Source organism: Globicephala melas, chromosome 20 (assembly GCF_963455315.2).
Source record: "Globicephala melas chromosome 20, mGloMel1.2, whole genome shotgun sequence".
NCBI lineage: Eukaryota > Metazoa > Chordata > Mammalia > Artiodactyla > Delphinidae > Globicephala > Globicephala melas.
In genome coordinates this window covers 29,296,008-29,310,344 of record NC_083333.1, presented here as the reverse complement: position 1 = coordinate 29,310,344, position 14,337 = coordinate 29,296,008, and the positions used below count along the sequence as shown (strand labels likewise).

Here is a 14,337-nt window from a genome sequence, read left to right as displayed (position 1 = left end):
AAAAAAGTGCAAATCTACTCCACCTGAAAATTAGCAAATAAAGCCATACAAATAATTCAGTTCAGACCAGCTCAAGGAAGCACGCGCTTGTTAACATAATTTTGGTGTCACTCAATGAACTCAAGAGCAGCAGCCTGGAGAAGCACGCGGAGCACAGCCTCCTCGTAGCGCACGCTCAGCCCTCCAAAAGCAACCAAGATGGAACAAGAGTCTCTGTTACACAACTGTTAAATAATCTATCCTTTCAAAATCTTTAAATTAAAGAAAGTTATAACTGAAACCAACTTCCTTTCTTCCTATTCCATTTACTACAAACCAAATTAAGGACATCTAAACCAGTGGTCCTCAAACCCAAGCAGGCATCAGAACCATCTCCAGGGCTTGTGAAACCAGACTGCTGGGCCTGCCCCCAGAAACCCTGATTCAGTAAAGAATCAGAATTTAGAACTGTTAGAATGTGCATTCTAAACCAACTCTGTGTTCAGTAAAATGAAGATAACATGCATCTGGGGAAGAGCTTTCTCAATATTAATAGCATATATCCTGCAATGCAACCATCTCTTAAATCAATTTACTTCTTAAAATATGTACCTGTAGCTTTTAGTTCTGGACTTGGTTTTTAAAACATATATAGGCATTAAACAAGCAAAAAGAAAAACACACATTTTATGATTAGGACCACCTTATGTTACAGAGTAACTTATTCATTAAGAAAAAGAGTCAGGGCTTCCCTGGTGGCGCAGTGGTTGAGAGTCCGCCTGCCGATGCAGGGGACGCGGGTTCGTGCCCGGGTCCGGGAGGATCCCGCATGCCGCGGAGCGGTTGGGCCCGTGGGCCATCGCCGCTGAGCCTGCGCGTCTGAGCCTGTGCTCCGCAACGGGAGAGGCCACGGCAGTGAGAGGCTCGCATACCGGAAAAAAAAAAAAAAAAAAGAAAAGAAGAGTCATGCATCACCAACCTCTCAGGTTTAAACCTGTAGAGATCTCAAAAAGAAAATTAGAATACTATTCTATCAGAGTCAAGAATTTTTAAATGAATTTTATGTTCTGTAGAACCACAGAAACAAAATTTTTTATATACTTGGCATTCATTGCTATGCGAAAAAAGCCACTCAAACACCAAGTGATACATAAACCAGGACACGTTTGTCAGTCAACTATAGTAATTATAGGCTTCAGTTCACTGATCATAAACCCTATTTTACTTACAAAAACCAATTTGCATCAGATTCCTTCAAAACACGATATAAGTATAAGCAGTAAATCCAACCAAAAGAGTATGTTCCAATGTGACCTTTTGTTGAAATTTTCACTGCCAGAAGCAGAGTCATGCAGGAAGCGAGAGCACGCATCCCAGGACTCGCTTATTCTTTTTTTTTTTTTTTTTTTGCGGTACGCGGGCCTCTCGCTGTTGTGGCCTCTCCTGTTGCGGAGCACAGGCTCCGGACGCACAGGCTCAGCGGCCATGGCTCACGGGCCCAGTCGCTCAGTGGCATGTGGGATCTTCCCAGACCGGGGCACGAACCCGTGTCGCCTGCATGGGCAGGCGGACTCTCAACCACTGCACCACCAGGGAAGCCCTCGCTTATTCTTTAGACACATCAATTTCTGGGGCCTTCCTCTATGCTCAGGGTAAAAAGCAGAACATTTGGCTCCCACCCTCAAGATGCTCGAGTGTAAGGGAAGGTGACAAGCCTAGCGACTCCAGGAAGGCAGGGACCGGCGAGGTGACAGTGGGACACCAGAGCCCAGAGCAGGAACTCCTCTGAGAACAGGATCTGACCAGTGAGAAGGATGGAGAAAGGCCCTCCAGGCACGAAGGCCAGGAAGCAGAATGGCACACTTGGGAAGCAGCCAGTGACCCTACAGAACTCGAGCGGGGAGCACGTGAGGGTCTCGCCTGCGGAGACAAGGCTACGAGAAGACCTTAAGAGGTAGAAGGAGAAGGGCTCCGGGATGGAGCTAAAGGGCCCAAATTCGTCTCGGAGGTGAGGTGCAGCCACTTGAGAATTTTAAACTAGCAAGTGACATGGTCAGATGTACAACTGGAAGACTGGGCGGCAGCAACCCTCAGAAAGAGCGGGTGGGAGAGACAGGGTTGAGATGCAGAGCCCGTAGGTCACTGCAGGGACCTGGACGTGAAGGGACGAGCTGTGATCTGAGGCTGAGCCAACAGGGTCAAAGGAGCAGATTCAGACCCAGGTCAGAAGACCTCCTCAACTGGCAAGGGTCCAGCCATCACCAGGGCTGAGGGGGGAGGGGGGCTGTCAGGGATGTCTGGGTTCCGGGTCTGAGGGTTGGGCACGTGGCAGTGGCACTCATCAGAAGCAGCAGCTCGGAGGAAAAGTAGAGCTTTTCAGAGGAATGTGTGTGTGTGTGTGTGTGTGTTTTCTGTTGGTGTGCTCTTTGTGGGGCAGAAGGAAAGTGTGGACTCTGTTTCAGATGTACTAAACCTGCCTTGAAATGGCCAGGTGGAGATGTCCTGGCAGGGAGCTGGCTGGAAATCTGGAAGCTCCTGCGTGTAGGCTTAAGATAAGCTTTCAGAGCTGTGGTTTATAAAGTGACGGTTGAAGCCATGGGTTTAAATGAGGCTGCCCAGGAAGAGATGTCGGGTGAGAGAGAGCTGGATATTCCTAAAATAGCATTAATTACCAATTAAAACACCTGTGATGTCCAGAAAACACAAAATATTCAACTAGGGGGTCTCAAAATAGCAAAACAAGTTATGATTAAAGGAAGAGTCCATCTGTACCCAAGAAGGCAAGGAGGTAGGTGGAGTAACAAAAGCAAGGGCAACCAGAGGGAGGGCCAGAGACCCGAGAGGAAGAGAGCTACCACCAGCCGTCTAATCAAACATGCGAGACATTTAGAACTGGACACTTGTCAATCACTCAGATCTGCACTATGCATGTGAACAATGCACTAGGGATACTCTAGTGCAAAACCATGTAGGAGAGATCTATGAAATACTCGTGGCGGACTTCGGAATGGAAAAAGGATTCAGTACATATCACGATATATATAGCAGTTATCTTACAGAGTGATAATTACATAAACCTACGTACGAAAAACAAAACCAAGGCCAGTACTCCTAACATCAAATTGTACCTTTCAAGAGAACTGTAATGCGATACATGCTTTCTGTTGCAACATGTAAAATTATTCCACTAGAAGTATATAAAATTGTCAGTTTCACTCTCGCGCAGGTTAAAAATCAAGATAGAAGGATCAATTATCACACCTGCCAAGGCAAATCCTCTCTTCAGTGAATTTCTCTGTGGGCACTTCCCCAACTAGACCGACATCCCTATCCGGGGCTCTAATGAAAGAAGCACAAAGGACTGGCCAGCACCACTGCCACCCCCACCACCTCAAGGGTCCCCAAGCGCTCACAGCAGACGCTACACAGAAACCCTCTTAATCAGACCTGCCAATAAATTAACTCCTTTCAACTGCTCACTATAAACAGTAGGATCAATGAAGTGGGTTACAAAGTAACTATAAATGGAAAGACCCAGTTTAATTTGGGAAAAAAATGTTTTGCATCCTATTTGCAACTCAAAATTACAAAGGATAATCACCAGGACGAAAAAGGAGCAGCCGGTTTTAACCACTCACTTCAATCTCTATCAGGGAATGTTTAAACAGAGCTGCTAAAAAGTAGATGAACTGATTGATCTCAGGCCTGTGTGTACTCCCTGTGCCTATTTGCCGTCATGAACAATTAAATCAGCAAAAGGTTAAGGTAATTGAAAAGGACAAGTGACCCAGTTTCTGTAACAAAGCCATGGCAGGAAAGGAAACAAAGGAAAAGGAGGATGTAAAGGAACACAGGAGGCTGAAGAAACATAATAACCAAACACAAAGGTTTATTTGAAGCACGATCCAAACAAGTTATAAAAAGACATTGCTTAAGGGGCTTCCCTGGTGGCACAGTGGTTAAGAATCTGCCTGCCAATTCAGGGGACACGGGTTCGAGCCCTGGTCCGGGAAGATCCCACATGCCACAGAGCAACTAAGCCCATGTGCCACCACTACTGAGCCTGCGCTCTAGAGCCGGCATGCCACAATTACTGAGCCCACGTGCCACAACTACTGAAGCCCGCAAGCCTACAGCCCGTGCCCCGCAACAAGAAAAGCCACAACGATGAGAAGCCTGCGCAAAGCAACAAAGAGTAGCCCCCGCTTGCCGCAGCTAGAGAAAGCCCATGCGCAACAACGAAGTCCAACGCAGCCAAAAATAAATTAAATTTAAAAGAAAAAGACATTGTTTTAGACAGCTGAGACAGTCTGAACATGGACTTGCTATTGGATGACATCAGGGAATTATCAGTACTCTTGCCGGGTGGATAATGACACGGAGGTTACCTTTTAAAAAGAAAAAGGTCCTTATAGTTTGAGGTGCATGCTGAAGTGTTTTGGGATGAATTGACAAGATGCCTGAAATCGGCTTTACATACACCAGCGGGGGAAAAAGTGGGGAGAGCAGATGAAACAAATTGGCAAAATGTTGATGCTTTTGGAGCTGGGCCATGGGTACCTTTCTCTCTACTTCTGTATGCTTGAAATTTTCCATAATACAGGGTTTACCTGTTTGTTTTTTTAGACAAAAACAGGTAAATCAAAGAGGCAAGGAGCTGAATCAGATCCTGCTTTATTTCTTCTTGAAATATCTCCTACTGAACCATAACTGCCTTCGCCCTAGCACATTAAAAGTAATTGAGAGTGCATAATGTATTGGGAGAGTGGGTTTAAGAGAATGGAAAATGGCTGGTTCTGTACAAAGTAGCGCACAATGGAAGCACACCTTAGTTGCCCATTTTCAAAGCTAAGCACGTCTGACTACAATCCCAGCTTTGATTAAATGCAATAGCATTTACACTATGGCATTCAAAAACTTGATAAATGAAAAGAGTACAATCTCCCCCACTAAAAACTGCCCAGGATCCTTAATATAACATTAGAGAAACTGGACCATTTCCCTTCACTCCTAGACTGAATAAAACTGGTTTTAAAAGTTAGCGACCCCAAAATGCAGACTGCTTATTCCTTTGAGTAAAAACAAATTCTATTGCATATTAGGCTCACTGAAGATCTAACAGTACCTCAATTAATGAAAAAGATGTATTTCAACATCACACCTAACCATCAGAAACCTGGAAACTACAAAAAGGCCCAGGGATAAAATCTAGGATGAGAGGAAGAGGATGTGCTTCGAAAAGAAAAGCAAAAGATGGAATGAAAATATTTCGTAACTGAAATAAAGGTAAAAACACAATATGCATGGGACTCAGGTCAGAGGAAGAAAACGAAATCAGAGGAAAGGAGACTGGGGCTCCCAATATCTTCAGGCACGGAGGAAGGGGTGGGTGAACACACAGGGGCTTCAGGAGGCAGCCAGCCGCCTCGGAGCAAGAAGGCAGAGCAAGCCGGGCTCCGGCAGGACCCCAACCAACAGAGGAACAATCTGGAAAGGGCTGCATGGGGGGCCCTCCTTGGGAAGCGCTCTGCTGCTCGGATTTCTGTGCACCTCGCCCCCGCCCCCGCCCCAAAAAGAGCCAACTTGATTGCCCTTGGTGTGAGGCTCCCCTCAGACTGCGCTGCAATACACGAGCCTACGCCGGGGTCCCCCACATATCTTCCCAGCTGTCCTGATGTATAAACTGTGAATGGATGAAATAAAGCTTAAATATAAATACAAATGTCTATTTCATCTAAAAGAGACACACATTCAGAGTTTATATGCCAGCATATGACTCTGCTGATTCATTTCACCTTGTATTTGGGAGCGGGACAGGGGCTGGCTGTCAGAAAGGGATGGGGGAGGCTGTGGATGTTTCCAGGCCCTGCCTCACCCACCGTCACGTCTGTGGTCTGCTTAGTTCTATCACGTCCTCACAACAGTCTCCACTAGTGACCAGCCTAGACACTAGGTTACAGAGCACGTCTGTGGCGGGGCCCAGCTCTGCACCTAGTATCACATCAAATCTCTTTCTCCTCCCTTCATCCTCTAGTCTTGGTGGGAAGACATGAGGTATCTGAGGAAAGAGAAAATGAACGGAAAAAACCAGAGAACGAAACAAACAAGAGAATGAAAAGAGCAGAAGCAAATGTTGTTCTGGGGGCCATTCAATCAGCAACCACACGCTTGCAAAGAGGGCTTTTCGGTTACTCAACTCGTAAAAGTACATCACTTAAACTACTACGAAATTTATCAAATGGGTTTTGCATAATTTATGAAGATGTTAAAAAAAAAAAGCCAACTTCATCACAAAAGGGCTTTGCTCCTAAGGGAAGCATTGGTTAACTGAAGGGTCAGAGCATGTTACCTCTTTTCCGTGGAGAAAACATAAATCCCTTGTCTGAAGACAGGCCGCAGATCTGAGCTTCAGCCACCAAACCCACTTCCCATATCCTCACACGAAAAGCTCAAGTGAACAGACACCAGCTGATCAAAGATATCTGAGTGCCCGCTATGTGCTTGGTACCGAAGCTGGAGGGAACAAGGGAAAAAACAAAGCCTCTGCCCTCGAGGAACATACAAAATAGAGAATAAAAGAAACTAATCACCTGCCACTGACTACACCGTTAAGGAGGAGTCGGAGGAAAGGGAGAGAAACGCGAAGGGCTTCTGAGCAGCATCAGGGAAGCGGGTGGGCCAGTAGGAGTAGGATCAGACAGCTGGGGAAGGTGAGCATCTAACGCGGGGAAGGAAGTGTCAAAAGAAAGGGTGGGGGCAGGAAAAGACACCGAGTGGCAAACAGGGACAGCACAGAATAGAGGTAAACATTCATGCTGGGAAGTTTGCATAATTATGAAATAAGCTTAAACAGAGAGGGTAGGACATAAGGGCCCTGAGGAAAAAGCAAAGCAGTTTAGAACGGATATGACTGATAAGAGATCACTTCAACAGAGGGCTGACAAGTGGAAACAGTGTCTGGCAGGAGAACACAGTACGGACCAAAGGGAGGCATGTGTAAGTAAGAAAATAACAGCTCTGGTCATGCCCTCCAAAGGCTGGACCGAAGGCGGTGCTCAGGAGAGAAAGGGACAGAGATGTGACTTGAGGGCACAATCTAAAAGATGCACCTGCTAGGGATACAGATGGCCAAGGGGGTCTGGGAGCACGATGACAGGATGGAGAGAACAGGGAGACTGTGCGGGTGCGGAGAGGAGAGAGCGACGTGACCAAATCCGTCGGATGACAGGTAGCCCACTAGAAACGGGGCTGGACAAGGCAGCGACTCGTGGCACGTCACAGAGAGCAGTGGGGCCTCTCCTGTCACGCGCTCCAACTAGTCCCAACGGCAGCTGTCCCCAGGCGAGAAAAGGATCAGAGACAGGTCCTCACCTCCCCCGCCACTGTGACCACAGAGGCCTCGGCCCGTGCCCCGACCCCCTGCCTCTGCACTTTACTCTGTTCCATGGACTCTCTCTCCTTCGTCCTCCCTCTGTGTCCTTTATGAAAGGGCCATGAACACCAGGAGGGAGAAAGCTGAAAGTTTCAAAATTTGTATTTTACCTCAGAAATTTCAAAATGAAACACTCAAACCCAAGCATCTCGGAACCACGCCTCCCACCTTAAGCCCCTTCTCGGCGGGCACCTCACTAGGCCCGGGTGAGACCACAGATCCTTGAAGGCACAATCCATTGGAATGTTCTTCACTGATTAAGTTCTCCTCCCACAAGTCAGGCAGAGCAGCCCCAGGAAATGTTTCTGGTTGAGCTTGGAAAGGTCACAGACATCTTCAAGGACAAGAACCCTCATAACACATTCCAGGGTACACATTATGATAAAAAGAACACCGAACTCTCTACCTCAGCTAACTGTGGAAGCTTTAACTTCTCTGAGGCTCAGATGCCTCACCCTCAAAGGGGGCTGAGCTGGGGGACTTCTCAACTCACTGAAGCTCCAACAATTGTTTCTGGGCTCACATCTAACAACAGAATGTCCCTCAGATGCCACAAATGCCTCCTGAAACACCTTCACTTCAATTCTTTTTGTTTACCATTAACATTTACATGATTTCTTAATTCTACCAGTATATTGACCCCAAAACAAATCATCAGTTGTCATTAAATCAATCAAAATCAATTAACATACTTGATACCCACTGTATACCTACTGACGTAGGCACTTCCTACCTCAGCATATCCTGGCAATCCTAAATTACAACAAAACTCTTGGTTAAAACAAAGGCCTTAAGTGAACGACAGCATCTCCGCCAGCAGTCATCACAGGACCCTGTAAATTAGGACCTGGAACCACCTGGCAATACCACAAGCTGATCACCTGACGAACACTTCTGTCACTGTCACATGCTGTGATTACTGAAGCACAATCACTTTTTGAGGTTCTCAAAAATATTTCTGTTGAAGCTATAGTTCCGTTCTTGCATTAACTGTATACCTCTTTGCTCATCCTGAATGAAATGAAAAGAACGTTTTTAGAGTAACTCTTTTATACCACTGTTTTTCATCAACAAGAGAAAAAACAGAGCAAGGAAAATACTGAGGATTTTATGCTGTGCAATTACAATCAGAAAAGCGGCAAGTGGCACCACAAAAATCACTACAGGCTTAACGAACATGCACGTCTGTCTCTAATTCTGGAAGGAAAAAGGTAACATTTCATTTTCAGATTAAAAAATAATTTCTAACAACTCAAAAAAAATTTACTACTGCTTAAAACAAAAGCAAGTGAAAAATCAGTTAATTTTAAAAGATTGAGGGGTGGCTGAGAATTTCAATTTCAATTTCTTCTGTAAATCCATGCATAAAAGTGGCAAGGCAAACTGTACCATTTTGAAAGCTGTAAAGAAAGGAAAATAAGGAAGCTGAACATTAGACAATCAAAATACCTCTTTATTAAAGCTAGTGTCTGCATAAGAGATTAGTCTTTGCCTCAAATGATCAGGGTTGCATCAAGATTTTAAAATCGTCCTTAGCATTCTGGAAAACATAAGACACCAGTCTCATGCCTGCCCGCTCCACTCCCGGGCACCTCCCGGGCTCACTGCCCTCCACGGCCCCACACCAATCCCCCAGCGCCACCAGCCCCTGCCAACCGAAAAGGGATAGGTGACCAAGCCCCACAAGGAACCCACAGGCCGGCCAGCAACCGACTTCCTGGGCCCAGGGGGAAGGACCAGATCTAGTCTCTCTAGAATCTGAACTAGGAAATGTGACAAGAACCGGTCACTTAGAAACTGAAAGAAGGCAACAAGAAATGCCACAAAGGCAAACTGGAGCCAGAGGGGTTATGACCAGCTGAAAAAGCACAGGAGCTGAAGGCGCAGGGGAGGGAAAGGCAGGAGAGAGCAAAGCAGCCTGGTGGTGGTGGGGGGAGAGGCAGATGGAGGAGGCAGAGCCCGGGGCGGGGGGTGAGTTCCGGGGACAACTGCTGCCAGGAACCACCCGCCCATGCGGGGCTCTTGGAGCTCAGCCTTGCCGGCTCGCATTCCTGGATTTCTGCGCGATCTCATCGCACACAGCATGTGTTCCACCGACAATACCCGCTCTCAGGCCGGAGTGGGCCTCTGCTCCTTGTGACCAAATGCCAAACCAGCACCCAGAACATGCAAACAGGAAGCAAGCCTTTCTGATAAGCCCTAGATATAAAATACTGAACAGTCCTAGTATTGAAGGAACATACAGAACTAAAGAGTACCCCCGCAACAACAACAAAAAACCCAAACCTCACACCTGATGGAGAAGGGGCACAAGGAAACTTTCTGAGGTAACAGATGGAAAGGTTCTGCATCTTGACAGAGATGCGTGTCACTCTTCAGTGAAAACTGATCAAACTATAAACCTGTGACCATTTCACTGTCTATAAATTATACATCAATTTCAAAAACAGACGCCCTAAGTCTAAATTCTTCCCTTGAGAAGACTTGAGTTTTGTTTTGTTTTCCAAAACTAAATTGATCTGGATAAATCTCACAAACAATGCTGAGCAGGAAGAAGCCATATGCAAAAACACCTGAGTTTCTATTTATACACGGAACAGACACAGAGAAATTCATCTCCGTGTCATAGTCAGAGTAGGGGCTAACTACGCGAGACCAGGAGGAGCCCAGAGGGGCTCTCGTCGGGCTGGAAGGCTCTGGTTTCTCATCGCGGTTCAGACTGACACTTTCATCAGGGCATACTTCACGACAGAGGCATCTTCCTGTACATCCACTTATATTACACCTTAACAATAACACAAAAGAGAAGGGAAAGGAAAGAATACCTTATACTAATCTAAAAGGGATTAGCAAAAAGTTTGTTTTGGGTTTTTGGGGGATTTTTTTGCCTCTAGTGAAATGCTTATTTTGAACCAAACTCTTTAGGCAGTAACAAAGAAAATTAAGACTTTAGTTACCCATTTGTAGAATTCTAATATGACTTATGAATTTGATATTAGCGGAGGAAATTCATTCATCAGAGTCCTTAGAATCTGGTAAATTAAACTGCATCCTATAGTGTCAGTTCCATATGGTGAACTCATCCATAATCTAAATGAGCAGCAGAGGGAAAAACCCGCTCTCCACATCCCTTTTCTACTTTAACAAACAAAAAAAGAGCAAAATCCAGAGGAAGAATTATTTAGTCACAATCCCACTTCTGTGTTTTCAAAAGGAGAATTAACTGAAATTCATACATTACCCTAAGGTGAATTATTTTAAAAATAAACATGCAGATTTTGATTTTCAGAGACTTGTAGTTTAAAAACATTTCACAAATTCGATAAAGTTCAAAAGCATAAAAACAGAACAAATAAAAGTGGAGCAACAGGTCCCCAAATTTGAATACCTAAAAAAATAAGAAGCTGAAGAGTAAACTGAAAAGTACTTACAGCCATAATTAATTCGAAGGGGTGTTTATACACCCTCACTGGTGACTGGTATTTTTGCACCATGATTGCAATAAAACAGCAATCCTCTCACACCTGCAAAACACAAACATTTGTGATAAATAAACATGATGTAGAAAAAATTAAATCTGCATTTACACAACATACTACAGTCTAAGGAATCTCAGCTGGTCGTAATTCTATGCACGCAAAAGTCAAAAGACGAGGCTTAATTATAGAAGGACAAGGAAAGGCGATAAAGACAGTAAGAAAAGGTGAGAAAAGCCCAAGTGGAGTGAGGGAAGCAGCTCTGGTCTGAGGGCTGGAGGACTCCATTGCCCTACCTGCCTCACCGCCTCTCCAGGGGCTGCCCTGGGTCCTTTCCAGCAGTGAGATGTCATGATTCCATTATTCTGATAACCCATACAATTAGTTCTTGAATCATTTTCTCTTCAACAACTTCCATTAGAAGCCAAATTAAAATGGTGGCACTTCAAGATATTAAGCCCAGGACACACAAAAATAAAAGTGGAAAAAAACACTAGTGTGTCTCAAATTATGGGATATTCCTCAAAAGCTATTTTGAAAGGAAACTTGTCAATCCCCATTTTCTAAGTGCAAGACCACAACTTCAGAGACTTCCCTGGTGGTCCGGTGGTAAAGAATCTGCCTTCCAATGCACGGAAGGTGCGTTCCATCCCTGGTCGGGGAACTAGGATCCCATGGGCCGCGAGGCAACTAAGTCCACGCACCACAACTACTGAGCCCGCGTGCCACAAGTAGAGAGAGAAAACCCGCACGCCACAGCTAAAGAGAAGCCCGTGCACCGCAACAAAGATCACGCATGCCACAACTAAGACCCCACGCCGCAACTAAGACCCCACGCGGCCAAGAATTAAATTAATTAATTATTATTATTATTTTTTTTTTAAAAGACAACTTCAGGGATCTATCTTCAAATGGCAGAGATACCACCAAGCACTCTGGCTAGAGGCTCCACTGACTTCTCCAGCCTCAAACAGCTGTAATATCAGGAAGCAATCAACTAAGTGCTGAAGCCTACTTCAAAGTCAGGAATCCTCCTGCCAGGGACACATTTACACACTGGCCCCAGCCTACCTGGATTTTTCTGAAAACACTTTTATTTGGAGTCCTCTATGGGACTTCACTTCCCTATTTAAAAGGGAGGAAGAAAAATAAATCCAGAGAGCCTACCTGTCCTGCGGAGGATAATCATTAAGAATGTTATTTTATGCTGAATATGGTGAGAGGATATTCAGAAGTACAAAATGTAATATCCTCAAGGAGTCCAAAGTCTAGCAGTAAAAAAAGAAAACTTTACGAAGATACGTTTTATATCGTAAGATTCCTACCTATATTATTACATTTAAACAGGTCTGGAACCTCCTCTGGTATGTTTCGCATATCTCTCAGAGGGAACAGGTTCTGGCGGAAAACAGCCATATCTGGCACTCTGAAAACTGCTAAAGAATAACTCTGGGAGACCTCAAGCAAGTCATTTGACTTCCCCCGGACTCAGATCCACCTCTGCAAAGTGAGGTTTGGGGTGAGATAATCTTGAAAGACTTCCAGCTCTAAAATCATGAGACTCAGAGACAAACTCCTGAATCCACCACAATCAACTGGAATGCTGTCATTAATCTTGATTCTGGGACTGGCAGGTCCTGGTGCGCTGGGACCGTGTTCTATAATCTTGATTCTGGGACTGGCAGGTCCTGGTGCGCTGGGACCGCGTTCTATTTAGTTTTGCCAACCTGATAATGCCGGTGCACGGCAGGAATTCAACAACCTTTTAAATTTTTAATTAGGAAAATTAATTTTAGGGTGTCTCCCACAGAAGGAGAGGGTGATTACGGAGTATCAAAGGGGGTGGGGGGAGAATGTAAAAAAAAAAAAAAGTAATGCTCGGTTAAGACTCGGTAACACCCATTCGGGATTCCGCTGCCCGGCAGAACCCAAAGCGACTACGCTCGAGAACCTGCTAATTCACGAGCTTCTGAACTCCTGCCAGTTCCCAGCTTCCGATGCTCTGGTCCGAAAAAACGTCCTACGTGGGAATCCGGAGTTACAACCGCCAAGTGGCACCGTGGACCAGGGCAACCTCTACTGCATGACAATCGGTGCTTAAAAATTAGCCAATGGCCAAACCCAGTGAGTCCACCCCGAGCAGGCTCAAGGGGCAGCCGGGCCCTCCGTTCGATCCGGGGGTCCGGCGCGGCGGCCCCTCGGGCCCCCAGCCCCGGCCGACCCGGGGAGGTGCGCCAGAGGCCGGCTGGGACCCCAAACTCCGCTTCCCCCAGGAGGGGTCCCAGGTGGGAATATCGACGGGTGGAGGCGGGGAGGGGGCGACCAATACAGTAGGAGCGGCGCGGGGGTCGGCGGGCCGGAGGCGGGCGGGAAGACAGTCCGCTCCCGAGTCGGGGAGCCGGGGGGAGCCGGGGAGAGCCGAGGGGAGCCGAGGGGCCGGGGAAGGGTAGGCAAGGCGGGGAGGCGGAGGCGAGAGCCTCGCGCCTCCCGGAGGGGCCGGGCCGGGGGCGCGCTCGGAGCCCGCCACGGAGACGCGCGCCTACCTCTTGTCAGAAGGGCCGGGCCGGGGATGCGGGGCGGCGGGGGTAGCTCATGCCGGCGGCTCCGCGGCGCCGTCGCCGTTCCACTGCAGGCGGCGGCAGCTCAGCAGCCGGTTCCGGGGAGTGGGCCGTGGGGCGGGAGCCGGAGGGGCCCAGCGAGGCTCCTGTGGTTGTTACGGGTGACGGGGAGGGCGGGGCCGGGCGAAGGGGTACGCGTGCGCGAAAGCGGCCGAGGGGCAGAGGCAGGAGCGACGACGGTTGCTAGGAAGGGGGGAGGGGTGACAACCTGGGCCGAGCCGAGCTGCGCAGTCGCCAACTCCAGGCCGGAGGGCGTGGGAGGAGCTCGGAGTAGGCGTCGGCCCAGAAGCAAGGCAGGTCTACCCAAAGGCTGTTGGCCGCACCCAGATTTGCGTCACGGGGCGGGCCTAGTGTGGGGGGCGGGGCTCGCGAGTAGCTGGGCGGAGGCTGCCGAGACAAAAAAGGGGCGTCCAGCAGTGGCCCCGGGGCGTTCCGCTGACTTGGAACTGGGAAGTCTGCGAGGCATCAAAATAGCCCGGGCCTTCCGGCTTTGCGGGTGCTCAGGGCCGAGCTGGTCTGTCTGATCGGCGCAGGAGGCTCCCCGTACTTCCTCATCTTTTGTTGACTTCTGCGGTGCCCTGACCACATTCTCGCCGAGTAATGCAGATGAGGCAAACGCCAGGGCTGGGGAGGGGCTGGGTGGGACCCAGCAGCATCTTGTCAACACGTCCGAGTTGTTCGATGGACCTAAGACAAGTGGATCTGGCGTTTCGGCAAGAGCTCCAACTTTGAAGCACAAGTGTGATGCACACTGAGACATTTAGGGGTTCTTAAGAGGAGCTAATGACTAGAGAAGGACAGTACGCATGTCCACCCACACAACAAAGATGGT

General features: G+C 47.6%; 1 protein-coding gene across 1 annotated transcript in view; it reads right to left on the bottom strand.

Moving 5' to 3' along the window:
- SEC14L1 (SEC14 like lipid binding 1) overlaps nt 1–13,681 on the bottom strand; it is a 51,951-nt gene extending 38,270 nt beyond the window's left edge. The window contains exons 1-2 of the mRNA XM_030837804.3: nt 13,431–13,681; nt 10,843–10,935 (exon numbers count right to left, since the gene is read on the bottom strand). Of these exons, the coding sequence (XP_030693664.1) occupies nt 10,843–10,905 (63 nt within the window). The 5' untranslated portion in view covers nt 10,906–10,935; nt 13,431–13,681. The remainder of the gene's footprint in view (nt 1–10,842; nt 10,936–13,430) is intronic.
- Between the last annotated feature and the right edge of the window lie 656 nt (nt 13,682–14,337).